The following is an 18,873-nucleotide window of genomic DNA, read 5'->3' as shown; positions in this document are numbered from 1 at the left end:
AAATAAGGGTAGTTTCTTGGTAATTTTGTCTCTTCAGGAAAAGAATCAACGTTATGTTAAGTAATCATTTTCAACCTCCCCTTTCATGACCTTTAAAGGGGACTTCTAAAGCTAGGCAGATGCCCCAGCAGGAAATAAATTTGCAATTCAACAGATGCACCCACAGAGATATGGCAAGATGCACCTTCAGTGGCTTTGGCAATAATTTCCTTTCATTATTCCTTTGCTTCCAAGTGCTTTTCAACTCAAAGAGAAGCCTGTAGAAGTTAATAGGTCCTTAATATGTACTCTGCTCCCTGAACTGATTCCTGTTCATAAGGTAATGGTGAGACCCCACGTGGCCCTTTCACAGGGGCTTTAGCAAATCCCCTGCAGTGAGATGGCCCCTGGGCAGCTCCGTTTTCACCAGAGCAGGCAGTGACCTAATCAATAGGGTTCCAAGCAAGACAATCCCTACATTCACTAGCCTCAAGAAATGAAGTGGGAGGGAGTTCAAGCTTTATTGAGGAATGCTATTTACCTGTCACAGTGATGGTTCACCCAGCAGGAGTTTAAAAAAAAAAACTTTCAGCTGCTACAGCACATTTCCTGGCCAGCAGCCAGCACACAATAAACATATTTACTTAAGCTTCATTCACAACTTTTTGAAGTGAAACTGCTGAAACCTAAATGGTAGATTTGTGAGATAGGAAGTTAGTGGTCACAATATGGCATAGCAAGTTTTAAATCTCTGTGTTCACTGAAACCCAGTGACATGAAAAGTATCACGAGAAGAATAAACACAACTAAAAAGTCATCCTAGTGTGTTCATCCTTGAATTTACACTGAAAATTCTATAAACCGGAAAATGTGATCTCTTTAACTAAAAATAAACAGGCCATTAAAAGGGTCGATTTACAGTACAGTAACTACTTTTCATTCATGTCTCTTAATTTCAGAGAGAAGTGTAAAAATACATACATGTGAGTTTTGAATTAATTACACAATTTAACAATTTGGAAGCCCACAGGAGCTTGTTCGTAATTACTAAATGTTTTGCTTTCTTCAAAATGATAAGCCTAGTCTAAATAAATCTTTCAGTTAAATTACAATGCAAAATGTTATTTTAATTCATCATATACTTCTGCATAAAGATTTTTAAAATATTTATGTGAAAGTATAAGTCAAATCAAATTAAAATTGTGCTACAAACCCAAAATATGTCCAAAAGAGCTATTTGAATGGAGCAACTTCAATAACAGATGTTTATCCTAAGACATGTGATTTACTCAGAATTTTACAAAACCTATCACTGGACAATTTTTAATTGAAAACAAAGTTCTGATTTGAAATTAATTGCTAGGTTGTTTTCCCATATCCATTAACACAAAGCAACAAAAAATCCCATGTCAAATAACTGCAAAATGAGTTTCCATCTAGCTTTGACACTAGTTTAACATCACAAGAATTGCTTCACTGTAATATTTTAAAAGCCATGCCAGGATCTAGGCCATCAGCATCTTTAACAAAGAAATTTTCTGCAACACAAGCACAATAGGCTTTTAATGTCCTTACTGAATGCCATTAGAACAGGGTATCTGGCACCCACACAGCACTATACTCAACATACAGGACTCCTTAACTGCTTTCCACCTTCTTCCTCCACCAGGTTGCTCCAACCCATCATGGAAGATCAGGCCTCATCTAAGTGACTAGGGCTTTGCTTTGTTGGTGGCCGTCTCTTTATAGCCACAAGAAAGTAGAGAAAAATTAAGGCACCAAATAACTTTTAAGTACTTAAGTTACCACCCCATCACCAAAAGGAAGGGAAAGAGTGGTTTTCCTAACCATTTTATACTTTCAAATAATGTAAGTTGTAAAAATCAGTTTGCCTTTTTCTATGGGTTCTTCTACCTAAATAACAATGGAATTTTCTAATAAATGATTGCATGGTCTACTCTGAAACAGGAACTGTTTTGTTTTAGCTTACTCAAATTGTACTAATCGAGTCCTTATAATGCTAGATTATCTATAATTCTAAAGGAGAGAATTTCAAACTGTTATTAAATTATCCTCTATATACTGGTTTATTAAAGATTCACTACATACGTAAATATGAACTTTCAGGTCAGCACCTCTATACTAGATTTCTGCCTTTTATTTACTTATTTTTATTTTTTGTGATGGGATCTCACTAAATTGTCCAGGCTAGATAGTCTCAAACTTGCAATACTCACAACTCAACCTCCTGAGTAGCTGGGGTTACAAATCAATACCACTGTGCCCATACTTTCTTAGAACTCTGCCAACTAAGCTTTTGCTAGAGAATCTAAATTTCATTAAATATATTCCATATATTCATATATTTAATGACTACTAAATTTTTCTCCAAACAATAAATAATGAATTAACATATATGCTCTATTATAGCCACTTTTTTTTTTTTATCTCTAATGAGGATTGTTTTTTACTTGATTGCTTTTTCTCATTTCTTTGAACAAAAGACTAGCAACTGGAGTTCAATTTCTTCTCTAAAAATCTTTGTTAAAGTTGGCTACAAGTATGCTTTCCCATGTCGATCTATTAAAAGACATCCACTCCAAGAATTTCCAGACAGAAATATCAGAATGCTAAATGAATCCGTTTCATAAATTTCCGTTTCAAATCCTAAGATTTCTGTTTCAACTCATCACAGAGTACTTTACTTTCCTATTTATTCTGGTACATGTATGTCCCAATAACAATTCTAATAAAAGCTAAATCTTGCCTAATACTAAAATACATCTTTAAATTATTTTTAATACATTTCCATTTAAGCTGAAATTTAAGCAGAGATATCCAAAGTGTGCATCATGTCTAAAATGCCAAAGCAATACTCTTATTCTCTCCCTATTTCAATTTCTATTTCCATGTGCTCAATGTCTTCTTATACTCTTCCAATTCCATTTTTCAAGTTTTCCAACCTCTAAGAGAGAGTCATAAGTGAACAAAATAATTTGTGATAAATTAATCAGTGAGGAGTGGCACTAATGGGCCAAAAGAACATCTTCAGAACAAAGGCTACTGTGAAGAGCTCTTTGCTGCCTCTTACCAGTCTCGGTATCTCTTCCCTTAAGCTTTAGAATTATGTACAATAGTCAGTATTCTTAAATATCCTTGGGGGTAAGAAACTTCAGCAATCTTTGAGATAGAAATGAAAAAGGGAGGGAAAGGAGGAATACTGCTACGGTATCTTCAGACTTCATACATACCCTTGGTAACTCTGCTAAGGCTCTAATTTCAGTGGAAATGAATTAAAAGTAACTTGAAGATATACTCCAATGCTGTCTAATGTTCAATGGAATTAAAAACTTGAAGTAAGCTGACTATATAAGGTAGAAGTTTCTCAAGACATCATATTTATTTTCACAGAAAAGTTTCAAAAGCCTTTAACTTCTTAAGCCCATTTAATATCCAAAAAGAATTTCCTCAAAGGGGAAAAAAAATCATATAAAAGTGCCTGTGACAGAATAAAAAATGACTTACGAAGCTTGCAACAAACTCTTCTTTCCCAGCAAGAAGCAAAGTCTATTTTTTCCTACCTTTTTTTCAATCAACCTAGTAAGACAACAGAATGGGGGAAACAGGAAAATGTATGAATTCTGAGCTTAACCCCAAAAGAACATGCTGTTGCTCTTCCTGAGCTCTGAGGGCCACCAGGTGAACAAATTCAGGGCAAGCTGCTAGATGATGACAGACAGGGACAGGGCCTAGTCACCCCTACCTGCAGTCAACTGCACAGCCACCAAGCTGCACAGCCACTGATCAAACATGAGGGAGTCCAGATAAAACTAGCAAAGAAACACACAGCAGAAGCAGAGTCCTGCCCAAATTGCCACCCACAGGACTGTGACCTGTATAAATGGTGGCTTTTTTCAGATGGTTTGTTTCTCAATGAAAGGCTAAATGATTGTTCTGTGTGACAATAAACACCTCAATTCAGATTTATTTGCCTATACTTACTCTACTTGATTTCCTCTTAAACTCTAACTTAAACTAGACATCATCTCCATTGCTCTTAATGCTCACACTTCTCAAATCCTAAATGTGTCTCTTCTAAAGTAATTTCTATACAAAGACATTGAAAAAAAAAAAAAATCCTTCATAAAGGTACTCTGGTTCTTCCCTTAATCATCCTAAGGAGTAACTAGCAGCTCTAATTTTCTATTCAGATGGGAGAAAGGCTTGGAGTCAGAAGCTCTACTTAGCAGGAAAAGTAAAGAAAGAGCAAATGTAAATTAAAAATATATATGTTTATTTAAATATAGTCACTAAAATAAGAAAATGTCTTTTAGTTTTCATACATACTATTCTCCTTAAAATAGCCTAGTCATTGAATATTCCCCCTTTATGTAACTGGGCTTTAAAAGAAGGGGTTAATAGCCCTTATCAACAGAAATAACCAAGAGATTTACAACACAAAACAAATGGCCTTGTAAAAGGAAATATATGTAGGGCTGGGGCTGGGGCTCACTGGTAAAGCACTTAATTAGCATGTGTGAAGCACTGGGTTTGATTCTCAGTACCACATATAAATAAATGAATAAAATAAAAGTCCATCAACATCTAAAAAAAATTTTTTTAAGGAAATATATGTATAAAATCTCCATTCTATAGCCCAAGAAAACAATGTCTAAGCCAGGTATATTCACCTAGAAAGCCTCAGAATTTAACATTCTTGATTTTAGGCTCTGCAACTCAATCTTAAAAATGAAGTTGTTTCTAGAAAAGGGAAACATGAACAAAAAGGAATCTGCATTGCTAGTGAACTATTTTGTTGTTGTTCTAATTCATTATTTAGGAGTATCTGTCAAAGAAGGACTTTTAAGTAGAAAAGAAGTTGTAACTATATTGAAAGAAAAGCCATACCTATAAAACAAAATTAAAAAGACCTTTCCCAATAATAATTAATTATATATTTCCCATTAATATTTTATAATAATCTATTTCAATTTCAAATTTTATACAAATTAACAAGTGTTTGCCAGGTGCAAATGTGTCTGGCACAGTTCCAAGCAAGTAACAGAGACGCACAGATCAGCCGCCTCTGCCTTCACAAAGTTTATATCATGGAAGTAAAAGGACAAAATCAGATTTTTTCCAATGGTAAAATCATTCTTGACATAAACTATATGTAGAACACATATTTCAAAAACCACTGGCCTTAAATTATAACACTTTATACTCTGTAGATGTGATTCATAGTTTGACTTGTTTCTGACATGATCATCATTCATCTAATTAAAATCAAACATGGGAAGCTGCAGATATAGCTCAGTTGGTACAGTGTTTGCTTCCCATGCATAAGGCCCTGAGTTCAAATCCCAGCACCACCACCAAAAAAAAAAGAGTATTCTTCATGTTAATGATTTTCTAATCAGGTTTCTTCTTCTACGAGGCCATCATACTATTTAAAACAAAACAAAAACAAAACACTTTTTTAAAAAGTGTTTTATTTGGGGGAGGGGGCCACCAGGGATTGAACTCAGGGGCACTCAACCACAAAGCCACATCCCTAGACCTATTTTGTATTTTATTTAGAGACAGAGTCTCACCAAGTTGCTTAGGGCTTGCTAAGTTGCTATGGCTTTGAACTCTCAATCCTCCTGCCTCAGACTCCCTAGCCACTGGGATTATAGGTATATACTACTACCACACCCAACTTAAAATGTTTTTAATTTCTTTTTAAGATACCTGATTTCTATTCTGTTGCCTCAACCAACAAACTCATCTCTTTTTTTTTCCATTTAAAAATGCAAACACCTTTAGCTTAGCAACAAATCCAGAAAAGAAAAACATCATATTACATTTTATTGGGTTTACCAAAAGATGAACATCACTGAGTATTTACTGATCACTGATTATGTACCAAGTATTTCTGTAAGAGAAATACAGAAGGAGAAAAACATGTCTGAAACAGCCTAATGTCAAGCAACTTTAAGGCTAAAAAGGCAAACAAAAATATTAATAGCCAAAAGCAAACCTGTACTTACGAATGAATTGTGGAAAACCTTCTAAGAATTTGTGGGGAGTGTTTTTTCAGGTCAAAAAACATTACCTGAAAGTGATGGGTGTTAATGTCTGTTAACCACAGGTGAGAACATTTCTGCCACACATACATTTGAATTTGACTTATTAGCCTTTCTTGTAAGGTTGTTCAGTGCTCCTCCAATAATGAACTAACCTTTCAAAATAAGCATTACTTATTTAAATTTTTCTTTAGTACCAAAAATGGGGGCTATCTACAAACCTAACATGGTTTAAACATATTGACTTAAAGTCCACTTAACTAAAACTTTAATCCATAAAGAAAGTTAACTTTACTATTAGAAGTCTTCGTTTTCTGACAGGTTATTTACCCTAATAAAGAAGGGAATTCTGGTATAAGCAACAGAGTTTCCGCAGTAAGTTGGCAAAACTAAAGATCGAATCCTGGCCCAGACAGTAGCTTCACTTAAAAAAATAAATATGACAAAAACATATTATTTGTCATATTACTTAGCCATACTAATTGTGTATCTTGTACACCTCAACGGAGGGACAGAGCCCTCTATAAAGCAGGTATGTGAAAAACTGCAGATTACTTTACCTAAAACTCACCTGAGTGGATTTCTCTTCAATCGTGTACAAATACACAGAAAAAGTAATTTTTTCCATTAAAAAGTTTTATCTAGCTCCTTTATAAAACAAATTAAAAATTACTGCATTAAAAGCATAATAATATTAGATTAAGTGCCATATAATGTGTACAAAAATGTTCAGAGGCGATATAGAGCATTGTACTAATGCTTCTCGTTATCTCTGCTGTCATCATATTCTAACCATTATCCTAACCCGCTGGTCCCCTGTATATAGGGGAGGCAACCCTGGGAACCTCTAGAACAGAGGGACTTAAAGCCAGGGATCCAAGGACACTGATAGAAGTTCAACACTTTGTGAATACCCTGGTATTATAACCAACTCAATCTCTGAAGAAAAAAACCTATAATTCCAATGGATTCTCTAAAAAGTTTCTGTGATGCTAAAAACATTTAAAACTACTGTTTTATCCAAGCATGGTGGCACACACCTGTAATCCCAGAGACTCAGAAGGTTGAGGCAGGAGGATCCCAAATTCAAGGCTAGTCTTAGCAACTTAGACCGTGTCTCAAAATAAAAAATAAAAACAAAAAGGACTGGGAGGATTGGGGATATACCTCAATGGTAAAGCAGCCCTGGATTTAATCCTCAGTATCAGGAGGGGAAAAAAAAAAATGGAAGAACTACTGTTTTAGAGGTCTAGAAACAGGTGGTATCAGGATGGCACTGGTAGAGAAATTTTGCTTGATCTTTACAACTACAATTATTATGTGTTACACTTGGTTTGCTTGTTGAACAAATGACTTTGTACTGCTATGTCAGCCACTCTGCTTAGAAAAGTACAGGGAGATGATTAAGGCTAGACTGTCCTTGAGGTCAGGGAGACAGACATGAAAGAGATAGGTAACAACAGTACTTTGGTCCACATACCATTTCCTGGAACAAAGTGAAGCAAAGACTCCTCACTTCTAAGAAAAGCTTTCTCAAGAAAGACAGCAATGGCTTAGTACACCACCTATCAGAAAATCTACTGAATGCCTATTATATGAAGTCAGTAGTAGAAGATTTAAAATCTACCCACAATGAATTGACAAATCTACAGGAAAAAGAACTGTCCAAAAAACAAAAAAAAGTGTGTAAAAAGATAGTAAAGATAGTACATTTGTCAAGAAAGCCGGCATGGTGGCATACACCTATAATCCCACCTATGTGGGAGGCTAAGGCTGGAGGATCACAAGTTTGAGACCAGCCTCAGAAACTTAGCAAGGCCCTAAGCAACTTAGGGAGACCCTGTCTCAAATTTTGGAAAAAAAAAATAAAATAAAAAAGGGCTGGGGATATAGCTTAGTGGTAAAGTGCCCCTGAGTTCAATCCCCAGTACTGTGATTAAAAAAAAAAAAAAAAAAAAAAAAAGATGGCTTTATTTAGCAGAATTTTAAGTGATAACAAGAGCTGATCATGTGGTCAACAGTACTGAAAAGCAGGGAAATCGGTAAACAATGAGGCTCAGGGAGACTGCAGGATGGACAAGGCAGGAACTGACTCACAACTAAAGCAAAGGACAGAAAGGGAGCGGAGCTGAGGAGGGCAGCACACACTCACTAAACGGGAAGAGGCAGGCAAGTTGACTGGGGCCCTGCGGGCTCCACCACTGAACCAAGTCATTCAGTGGGAAACGGAAAAGTCTGAAGGAAGAAATCCACAAAAGGTGGGACACCTTTACTCCAGAATCATCAGAATCATCTCGGACCAGAATACTCTCAAATGCATCACACTTGAAACCACAAAGATTTCTACTTTCACTACTTAATTTAAAAAGGAAAAACAGTATTTCAGAATTCAATGGCACAAATCAGTGCACTCCCTAATGCCCACTACGTGTCGTATTTTATAATATAGGCCTGAACTACGTGGACAAAGTATAGGAACATCTAATTTTACTCAAGAATTGCCTTGATGATCCATGGATTCAGTCAATGTAAAAGGCTTATCATAAGAGTAGTACACAGTAATAAGTACTCAGTAAAAATTCACTATAATTACAAACCAATGATTACGGGGGAAAAGGCTTACCACCAGTGGTTAAAAAAATATGTATATTTTACATATATATGTATATATATGTGTGTATGTGTTTATATCTATCTATACTGACTGAAACAGCTGGGTAACTTCTGTTTTTTTAAAAAATCAATGCGTCTAAAGTTTAAAGTCTATCCATAGTAGACTCCCTCCCAACCATAAAAAAGACAATTCTAAGGAATCTCATTCAACAGGTTAGTTCACTCAGAGAAATAAAACAGGTTCAGAACAGTATCAGATAACCTGAGGAGATAAGGTTTACTTTAACTGGCAAAGTAAGCTAGTTGATAAGACTGGTCTGTCCAGTATACATGTGAACAGTTTCCTAGACTTTCCAACACTGCTGTTAAACTGGACAACTGCCAGTTCAACAAGTAGAAGCATGTGTCCTTGAATAAGCAATCTTTCCAAGACCATTTACTCCTAATACCAGAGACATGAAAGGTGTTTTGGGGTGCTGTGTCTTGCTTGGCAAGCATGCAATATTTATAACCAACATGGTTTTTTAAAAAATGGCATAAAGATAGCTGCAAAGTAACATTATTAACACGCAAAATACCAATTAATAAATAATATAAGCTTAACAATTTCAACTTTATGAACTAAAATAATCCGTAGTCAAAACAATAGGAACTAAATGGTTAAGAAAAATGTGTAACATGGACAAAAACCTAAGTTTTAAAATCCATTCAACTTTTTTAGTTGTGTAAGATGGGCAAATGAAAAAACAAATCAGGTATGACTTTAATGCTAAATCTCTATCAACACAGGCTACTCATCAAATTATGAACATATATAATTCTTAAACTTTCTTAGAACATAAAAGGGTTTCCTACCAAGAGGGATGGGGAGAACTGACATTCACTCTGGCTTTCTTACCGTGTACCAGATGACTGGTGGGAACAGCTGCAGAAGTCAAGGCATCAGAAAGACAAAGCAAGAGAACAAAGACTACAAGGAACTCAATTCAAAGGGGAAGTATAAATTAGGCTAGCTTCAGCTTCCCTGGGGATTAAACTGGTGTGAAGATTAGCTGGGACTCTAACAACCACCTAAAACATCATGTCCACAAGAATAAAACTCCGAACAATTAACATCCTATCCATCTCACAGGAAGCCTTTTCACTGATGAAAGCGTCACAGGTAAGGTACTTTGTTCATCTCTACACTCACTAGACAGGGAAGTTCACTACCTACACTACTATTCACTGACTACTAATCATTTTGATGAAATAATCTTGAATTGTTAAAGTCACCTCTATGAGCTCTAAACTCCTATTATTCTTAAATGAACTAAATAGCAATATGTGGTTCTAAGGGGGAAAAAAAATGTAAGAAGATTCGATTCAAGATACTTTCAAGACCAAGTCTTAAATATAGAATTCAAATCTCCTACCCAGCCTGCTCAGCTTAGCCCAGAGTCCCATTCAACTAGAAGTTTTCAAATGGGCTTCTTTACAGCTCTCTAAATCATTCTTAAAAGAATGAGTGACAATAAAATGTAGTTCTGCTGCTTAGTATCCAAGTGGTCATGGGCAAGTTATTCAACCTCTGTACAAATGTTTCCTTAACTAAAACACAAGAATAGCAGTATCCAGTATCTATCTAGTAGTTGTGAGAAATAAATTAATGCATATAGAGTGCTTAGAACAGTACCTGGATATAAGAGCCAGTTAACTGACTGTTGTTTATTATTATACTGACACTTAACACCCTTATGATTACTACTGAAAGCAAGGGCCAAAGACCATGTTTTAAGTAAGTTGTTTCTACCCCATACCCTCCAGGTCCTGGCTCCTACAGTCTTTTGGAATTATATAAAGCTACTATACAGCGTCACCATCTTCTGCTTCACAATAATACAACCTCAAGTCACAGTTCAGTTTATATCCCAACTTCCCTTCCAACTAGATTTAGCCCCTCAGTACTCCAAGCAACAACTTTTTAAATATCATATAAACAACTAAAGAAAAGCTGATCTTGTTTTCTTTTAAAACAAAATAGAATTTCCTTCAGATTTCAAATTAGATTCTTCTTTCACCTTAACAATCCTCCTGCTTCAGAGGAGGATTCCCCAGCAGAGATTATTACTATGCTCTGCCTCAACACACACACACACACACACACACACACACAGAGCAGATTTTTACTCCTGAACATGGCAAGAGCATATTATCAGAAAATTTCTGCAAAGCCTGACTTTCAATCTCACTGTGGCTGAGAAGTAAGTTTCTTTTCTCTTTAAACTTTCCTAGGAGAACAACAAAAAGAGGACAGCAGCTGCTGCCACTTAAGGGAGGACACAGCAATACAAAAGCCCTTTCACCAGCAAATTTCTTAACTCCCTAACTGGGCCTCCCACCAGTATCTATTTAAGTTCATACTGCCAGGAATTCTAGACCCAATGGAGAGAAATGCTCACACCGCAACCGGCCACACTTCCAACAGCCACCCAGCTCTTAGCCATTCTCAGAGTTTTCAGTCATGATCCATGGCCCATTAGTATCTGCTACATTCCATTTCCTGTCATGAGAGAACAGGCTGCGGGGAAAATATATGTCCTAGGATGTATGCAGAATATCCTACTTTATTTTAGGAAACACATTTTTCAGAACCAAACAACAAAAAATATTCAGACATCTGCCAAACAAGACAGAGGTTCCAAGAACATTCTCCCTCTCAATGAGGTTAGCAATCAGGTAAGCCTGAAATGAAATTCCCTTCTGTTTCCACTATACAACTGCATTCATGCCGTGTCCACTGTAAGAAAGGCCAGAAGACAATCTTTGGTGATACAGGAATGATAAACTAAAACTTCCCCCATAATGAGAACACAGCAATTTTCTCTTTAGAAAAATGTAATCCTCATATGCCCTCCCATATTTCATGAATGGTTTTTTATCTTGTCACAACAGCTATACTTCCATATTAACTCATTCTAAGTCTTTCCATAGAAACATATGTAAATTTCAATACTGAAACCATGATCAGAATCCTAAAGAGTAACCCAGTGTTAATAAGCTTAAATATCTGCTCTTATCTTAATGAAAAACATGGCATCCCCAAATAAGTAGAGTCAAAGGAGAAAATACTGTTCCTGGATTGCATTATACCACCATCCAAACACAGAACCATACTACTTCTGACTGAAGGCAAAACATACCTGTGAGCATCCCATTATCATATACACATCAGGGAAAGAGACTCACCTAAACACTGCTGCAACACATCTTTCCATTAACAATTTAAAAAAATTTTTGGATAAGCATTTTTCTATATACTATCTTAGTTTTAAAAATTAACAAAAAGATGCAGCTTCTTCTGGGTCCTCCAATAATTATTAACTTGATGGATACCCATCAGTTAAAATGACTAAACAGAATTTATTTCACAAATCTATGAGGGATGCTCAAGATTCCATTCTGCTTGACTTGGAAACATACAAAGCAACCAAGAACCTATGTGAAGTAAAAATGAGGTGAAGTATTATCATTATGCTGAGAACTATTAAGTTAAGCAAACCAAAACCTAAATGTGAAATTACACATGCTTCCAAGAAAACTACTCCACTAAGTATTTTTGTCAAATCTACTTTAGAATTCTACTGTAGATTTTAAGCAGAGAAATTTAAAGAATCTTAATCAGAGCTGTAGAGATTGGCTCTCCAACAAAAACTGACTTTCCAAATAATTTTTCATGTAATGCTCTATCCTTCCAAACCTCAAATGGAAGGGCAATCACATGGGCACAGATTTGTCAGAACAGTTCATTAATAATCCCCAGAGGCCTCTCCAGAAAAAGCATATGACACAGTAAGAGATTATCAGATGAGCAAATGACTGTTACCCCCACACTGAGATTACATGTTACCTCCCTATAAAGCCAATTAGCAAAATATGTAAAAAATTCAGAGTTAATCCGCAGACGTTTCATTTTTTAAAAAACTACTTTTCAGGTGATGTTTCAAAATTTAAGCAGATTTAAACAGAAGAAGAAAGATCTTAAAAATAGTAAAAACTAAGTTCAAGTTTTTGAATATATTCTCTGCTTTATAAAAAGGATATAAAAGATATGCACATTTGACAACGTTGAAATAGTTAAGCCACTACAAAAACCTGGTCATAGTATTCAACCAACACAAGGAGTTTAAAGCCAAAGACAAGAAGCAAACAGTTACGTGTACAGGTTTTTGGTCCCCCGAGTCAGAACAGTGCTGCAGAGGCCCAAATCAATCAGCCCAATAATAAATGCATCACTGTTGGAGAAAGTGAGAGCCCAATGGAAGTGGGCAATGAAAAGAGTGAAGCTCTAGAAAAGTGCTAACCAGACCTGAGCCAAGCCAACACCAATCCATACTGAGATGGAGTGCCCCCATTCTGTGATGTTCCCATTGGTATTTCCAAACTGCCCTTACTTTTCCTGGTTAGAAAGACATTCCTCCACACTCCCACAATGCCCTAGAAATTAAACTACAAAAAAAAAAAAAAGAAAGAAAGAAAAACATAAAAAGCTTACTTAATTTCAGCATTCATTCCTGCTGCATAAAACTAATTTTTTTTCCTAAAGGAATTTAATATTATGTTACTAGTTGCCCTGGCCAAGAATCTCTAAAATAACTTGGGCTGATAATTCTACTGTCAGAAAAAAAAAAAAAAAAAATCTTGTAATGCATACCAGTCCAATATATATTTTATCACTTATTCAATTTCAAAAGGCATATATAAATAAATCTACCATACACATGAGTGTTTTCCTCTGTAAAACTAGGATCACAGAATGACCTAGAAATTTCCAGCTTCTCTCTCACCTTTAAATATCATTATATAAATGCCTAACGGTCTTTCATTCCTTTACCAACCACAGGGCCCATAATCCTAACACCTCCTCCTCCTTCCCACTAAATTACCAGTGGAAGAATCTGGCACTGCCTTTCAGCTCTGAAAACTACCACAAATCTATTTCAGGACACTGCCTTGTTTGGTTGGCTCCTCCCCCCTCAATCCATGGTAGTAAAAATAACCCAACTCCTTAATTTATAGGTTAAAAAAAAATTCTACTTTTGAAATGATTCCTTAAAAAGCAACAATAAAAATATACTTTTCATTTGAAAGAAAACCCCAAAAGGCAGCAATCATATAATTTAAGTCACGAATAGGATGTAAATTAAGATTCAGGTTCTGTTTTCTGATTCAACTTTAATTTGTAAGAGTTCTTTATAGGTTTTTTGAAATCTACTTTGAGAAGGAAAAAAAAGTAGGAATATGTGTTCTTAGAAATTAAAAAGAACATGTCATAGTTTCAACTTCAATTATTAACTTTGGATATTTCTCTATGTTGACAATGTACCTAAAAATTCTAATTTATATTGGACAGTAATAACAAAACAATGACTAAAAAAAAAAAAATAGGCATTCTACTCTTCAGATAAATAACTACCAAACACTACTGCTTATGCTTACTTTCTCTTGTATTAACTGTGAAACTTTTAGGTGAGGAACATAATCTGTAGATCTACTATATATCTAACACATGCTAGTGGTATACAATTAGCGAAAGAATCCCTGAAATTAATAAAAGCATAATAAAAAAACTATAACCTCCAAAATAACTATTTCTAAGAGAAGTTAAAATTTTCCTGTGCTTTGTATCTTTAGATTCTCATATGGACACTGGGTAAGTGCTAACTAAATACTTTTGTTATTTTTTTATGGTATTACTGAACACATAAAGATTTAATGTAACCATCAAATTCTCTTTTAGAATGGACAGATTTATAAAGGAAAAATGAAAGAGATTAAAAAAACTCACCTATCACTATTTTGTGCTACAGTTACCCAGTTTCCTTCTATTTCTATGACCATGCTCAGAGGGTAGGCCATTCAAAGCCAAAATATTAATTTACTCATTTATTCTTTCGACATTGATTTAACAGTTTCTATGTGCCAGCCACTCTTTGCTAAGTGTTGAAGATAGAAACATATGAGTTTATTAAGGCTCACACTCTATCAAGGAGGTTGACTTGTAACTATAATATCTTTGCAGCCAGGAAAGTATGCACATAATGCAAAACAGTATATACTCACATGAACTGGTCATCTTGGAGGTCCTAGTTTTAGAACCCTATTCTAGGTGAAATGGTATCATAAAAAGTCATTGCTACCATTTAAAAAAAAAATTAATAAACCTAACACACTAAGACCTTTCCCATGTTATTTCGCTGTATCATCACATAAATCTTGTAGTAATTTTGAGTGTCTTCATCTTACAGATGAAAAGTTAGTTTAAAGCAGTATTTCTCTCATTCAAGATCATATGTTACAAACAACTGAAAGAGCCAGGCTTACAAGACAGGTCTTTTCAACATTCCACTACCCTACATCTGCCTCTCAGACAAAACCTGGGGGAGGTACTAAGTAAACCAGATCATATTATAGACGTTCTAACCCATAATCTGTGTGCACTGCATAATGTTGGAGGCTGTGCAATCACCTCTGGATGGCATGCCAGATGGTGCTAGTGGTTGCTGTAAATAGGGCCTTCGAACACCTGAGTGTGAAAAACCTCTGAAGGGCTTCTCAAAGTTACAATAAAACCAAAGTGATATTTTTGATAATAGAGAGTACAAACTTAGAGATGAGTATCAGTAGGAACAGTTTTAATTTTTTCTCAATCACTTAATGTCCATTTAATCATCTGGGGTCCTTCGTTCCATCTTCATGACTTTATATCTACATACAACAGATCAACACCATTCAGAAGCACTTCTATACTGGGCCTTAAGAGAGATCAACTGGGGATTGTGAAGGATCTATCGAAGGCATCTGTGAAAAAAATAGGAGGGATGAGAAACCACAGTAATAAAAACATATGTACCTGTTTCTTCATCTATCTTGAAAACACCAACACCAGAACCATCTCTAATGGAATATCGGATCTCCCCATCTCTTCCTGTGTCCTCATCATGAGCTGACACTGTCATTACCGATGAGCCAATAGGGACATCTTCTTTCACTGCACCCTTTTCCACAAAGCTGGAAAACACTGGAGGATGTAAGTTCTCATTCACATCAATTACCTCAATTTCCACATAGCAAGTGGAAGACAGAGAAACTGGCTTTCCTTTGTCTTTGGCCCTCACCGTGAGATTGTACACTTGCTTCTTCTCAAAGTCCAACTGTTGCACAATTCTAACTGCTCCACTGAGTTTATCCACATCAAAGTGTCCTTCTCCATGGTCCATAAGACTGTATCTCACTTGACTAGATTGACCTAAGTCAGGATCGTAGGCTTCTAACCACATGATTATCGTTCCTTCTGGCAGATCCTCTCGAACTTTCACACGGTAATTAGGTGGAATGAACTTAGGTGGGTTGTCATTAACATCTTCTAGTGAGACTTTCAAAAGCACAGTGGAAAACAACTGGGGCTCTTCTTTGGCTTGATCCCTGGCTTCAATCTTTAAGTAATGCACATGCTGTAGTTCACGATCCAAAGGGTGTATAATTTTAACCACACCAGTTGTGCTGTCAATTGAAAACTTATCAGTATCTGTAAGAATAGAGTATGTCACATGTCCATTGGGGCCTAGATCTTTATCAGTAGCTTCAACCTGGATGATTTCACTATTTATCTCTTTGTCTTCACTCACTTCAACAAAATAGCTCTCCTGTAAAAATTCAGGTGGATTATCATTGGCATCCAGAACAATGATATCCAGAAGACGCCAAGCTGCCTTCTGTGGTATACCAAGGTCAAAAACAGTAATATTCAATGTGTATCTGTCTGTTGTTTCACGATCAAGTGGAGATAAAATTTTCAGCATTCCTGTTTCCATGTCAATGATGAAGCAACTATTCTCATTTCCTCCAGAAATAGCATATACCAATTTTCCATTGAAGCCAGAGTCAAGGTCAGTAGCATTCATGAAAATTATGCTGGAACCCACAGGATGGTTTTCCTTTACCTCAATACCAGCCGGAAGAGTACTCCTAAACTGTGGGACATGAGCATTGACGGAGTGAGAATCAAAGAAAATATCCTCGACCTCCCCCTGACCGTGCAACTTATTTGCCTGCAGGAGTTTCTCTGCCAGCATTTTGGCAACACCAGTCTCTTCACACTGCAAGTTTACTGGCTTGCGACTGGCAGCCACAGTTATGTTGATATATAATGGGGTGGCAAAATTTTCTCCATCTGTAGCTGTAATTCTCAAACTGTGAAAAGATACCTTTGCACCTAAACCATCCATGAGTGACTGCTTTAATGACAATACCCCAGAGTTGGGGTTTAAGCCAAACAAATCTAGTTCATTCCCAGCTTCAATCTGATACCGTACCAACTGAAGTTCATCAGCATCTATTGCAGACACGGTAGTTATTTGCTCCCCCACACCTAGATCTCTGGGAATTGTTCCTTCACAATTTATTTTCTCAAACAAAGGTGTGTTGTCATTCAAGTTGTTGAGAGTAATAGTAGCAAGGACTTCAACTTCCCGACGGTATGGCAAGCCCCAGTCTGATGCTCGAATTCTTAAGGTATAAACCCGAGGCATCAGTTCGTAGTCCAGGTTTTCTGAAGTACTCACGGCACCAGTGAAATGATCAATCACAAATGGCACATGATTTAGATTTGCAATACTGTAAGTCACGTATCCATTCTCACCCTCATCAGGGTCTATGGCGCTCACCCTCATGACAGTAGTACCAATGGGTGCGTTCTCATCAAAGGATGCTTTGTACGCTGTCTGGGTAAATTCAGGGGGATTGCTATTTGTACCTAAGACTTTAACCAAGACTTTTGTGGAGGCTTTTCTGTCACTTGTTGTTACTTCAAGTTCAAAATGGGATGTCTGCTGTCTTTTAATTGATTCTAAAATGGAAATGAGACCAGTGTTATGATTTAAACTGAATTTACCTTTTCCAGGTGTACTTTTAAAAACATACCTCAAATGGGGATAACTAGGAACGGCTTTTACCATGACCACAGGTGTATTGGGAGGAGCAAATTCACTTATTTCTGCTCTGTAAATATCCTTTTCAAACCTGACTGGCCCAGCTTTAAAGTGTGGAGAAGTCACATGAATTACTTTTACTGAAGAGAACTGGGGAGGAGTTCCCTTATCTTTAGCCTGTAGAGTCAGATTGTAGCCAGAAGGATGACTGTCCCAATCAATGCCATTAAGAGCTTTGATTTTATACTCTTTACTTCCTGGAGAGGATCTCACTGTTCTAAACTGTTGAAGGAAGTCACCTGCCACAATGCTTAAAGAAGCGATTTCCCCATTGGCACCCTGATCACAGTCATCCACAGTTACAATTGCATATGTCGGGTCCTTGTCCAGTTCTGATGGTGACAATGTCACTGCTGTTATCACAGGAGCACATTCGTTGGCCTGTTCCACATGAACTGTTAGCTTGGCCATGCTGCTGATACCACTGCTACCATACAACTTCATTCCTCGGTCCACAGCAAGGATCTCCAGCTCATAGAGCTGAGTCTCTACGTAATCAAGTCTACCAGTTAAAACTACGGTGCCACTGGTTGGGTGAATAGCAAACATGTCAGTTCGGTCTTTAAAACTGTAATAAAATTCTCCATTGGTTCCTATGTCTGCATCTGTGGCACTGACTCGGGCAATACTGGTCCTTATAGCTGTATTTTCAGGTAGGGAAACACTGTATGAGGTGGGTGAGAACAATGGCCTCAAGTCATTTGTATCCAGCACTTGAACCCTGACCTTTGTTCGTGCTTCAACATTAGTATTTTTTTCAACTGCTTTGACTATCAATGTGTAATGGTCTTTCACTTCTCTGTTAAGAATAGCTGTGTTTCCTCCTTTGGTCCTTATTCTTAGAAAGCAAAAATCTCCAAGAATGTATTCCTCAGCTTTGAACAGGTTTTCGTTGTCTCCTGAGACAATTTTGTACCTTAATTCCCACAGTGGATTTGTAATGTAAATACCCATCTTCACAGGATGCCCAACATAGGTTTTAGCTGCAGAATTCTCGTGCACAGTGACATTGTACTGGAAATGTGTAAACTGTAGAGGAGGAGGATGTTCAAGTCTTTGGCTTCCATCACTGTCTCCAAAATGTTGGAGAAGGAGAAGCAGAAGCAGAAGCAAGGCCAAATGTCTCCCCATTGTTTAACTCTCAGGAACCTAAAATAGAAGAAAAAAATAAGAATTATCACTTT

At 36.6% G+C, this 18,873-nt stretch overlaps 1 protein-coding gene across 6 annotated transcripts in view; it reads right to left on the bottom strand.

Annotated features, from left to right (window-relative positions):
• Fat1 (FAT atypical cadherin 1) overlaps positions 1 to 18,873 on the bottom strand; it is a 124,402-nt gene that overhangs the window by 89,523 nt on the left and 16,006 nt on the right. For all 6 annotated transcript variants that reach the window (XM_071610472.1, XM_027927076.2, XM_071610476.1 and 3 more), the window contains exon 2: positions 15,553 to 18,838. In XM_071610472.1, the coding sequence (XP_071466573.1) occupies positions 15,553 to 18,820 (3,268 nt within the window). In that variant the 5' untranslated portion in view covers positions 18,821 to 18,838. The remainder of the gene's footprint in view (positions 1 to 15,552; positions 18,839 to 18,873) is intronic.

This window comes from Marmota flaviventris, chromosome 3 (assembly GCF_047511675.1).
Source record: "Marmota flaviventris isolate mMarFla1 chromosome 3, mMarFla1.hap1, whole genome shotgun sequence".
NCBI classification, from domain to species: domain Eukaryota; kingdom Metazoa; phylum Chordata; class Mammalia; order Rodentia; family Sciuridae; genus Marmota; species Marmota flaviventris.
Note: the sequence above shows the minus strand (reverse complement) of the source record. Positions and strands in the feature narration are given on the sequence as shown.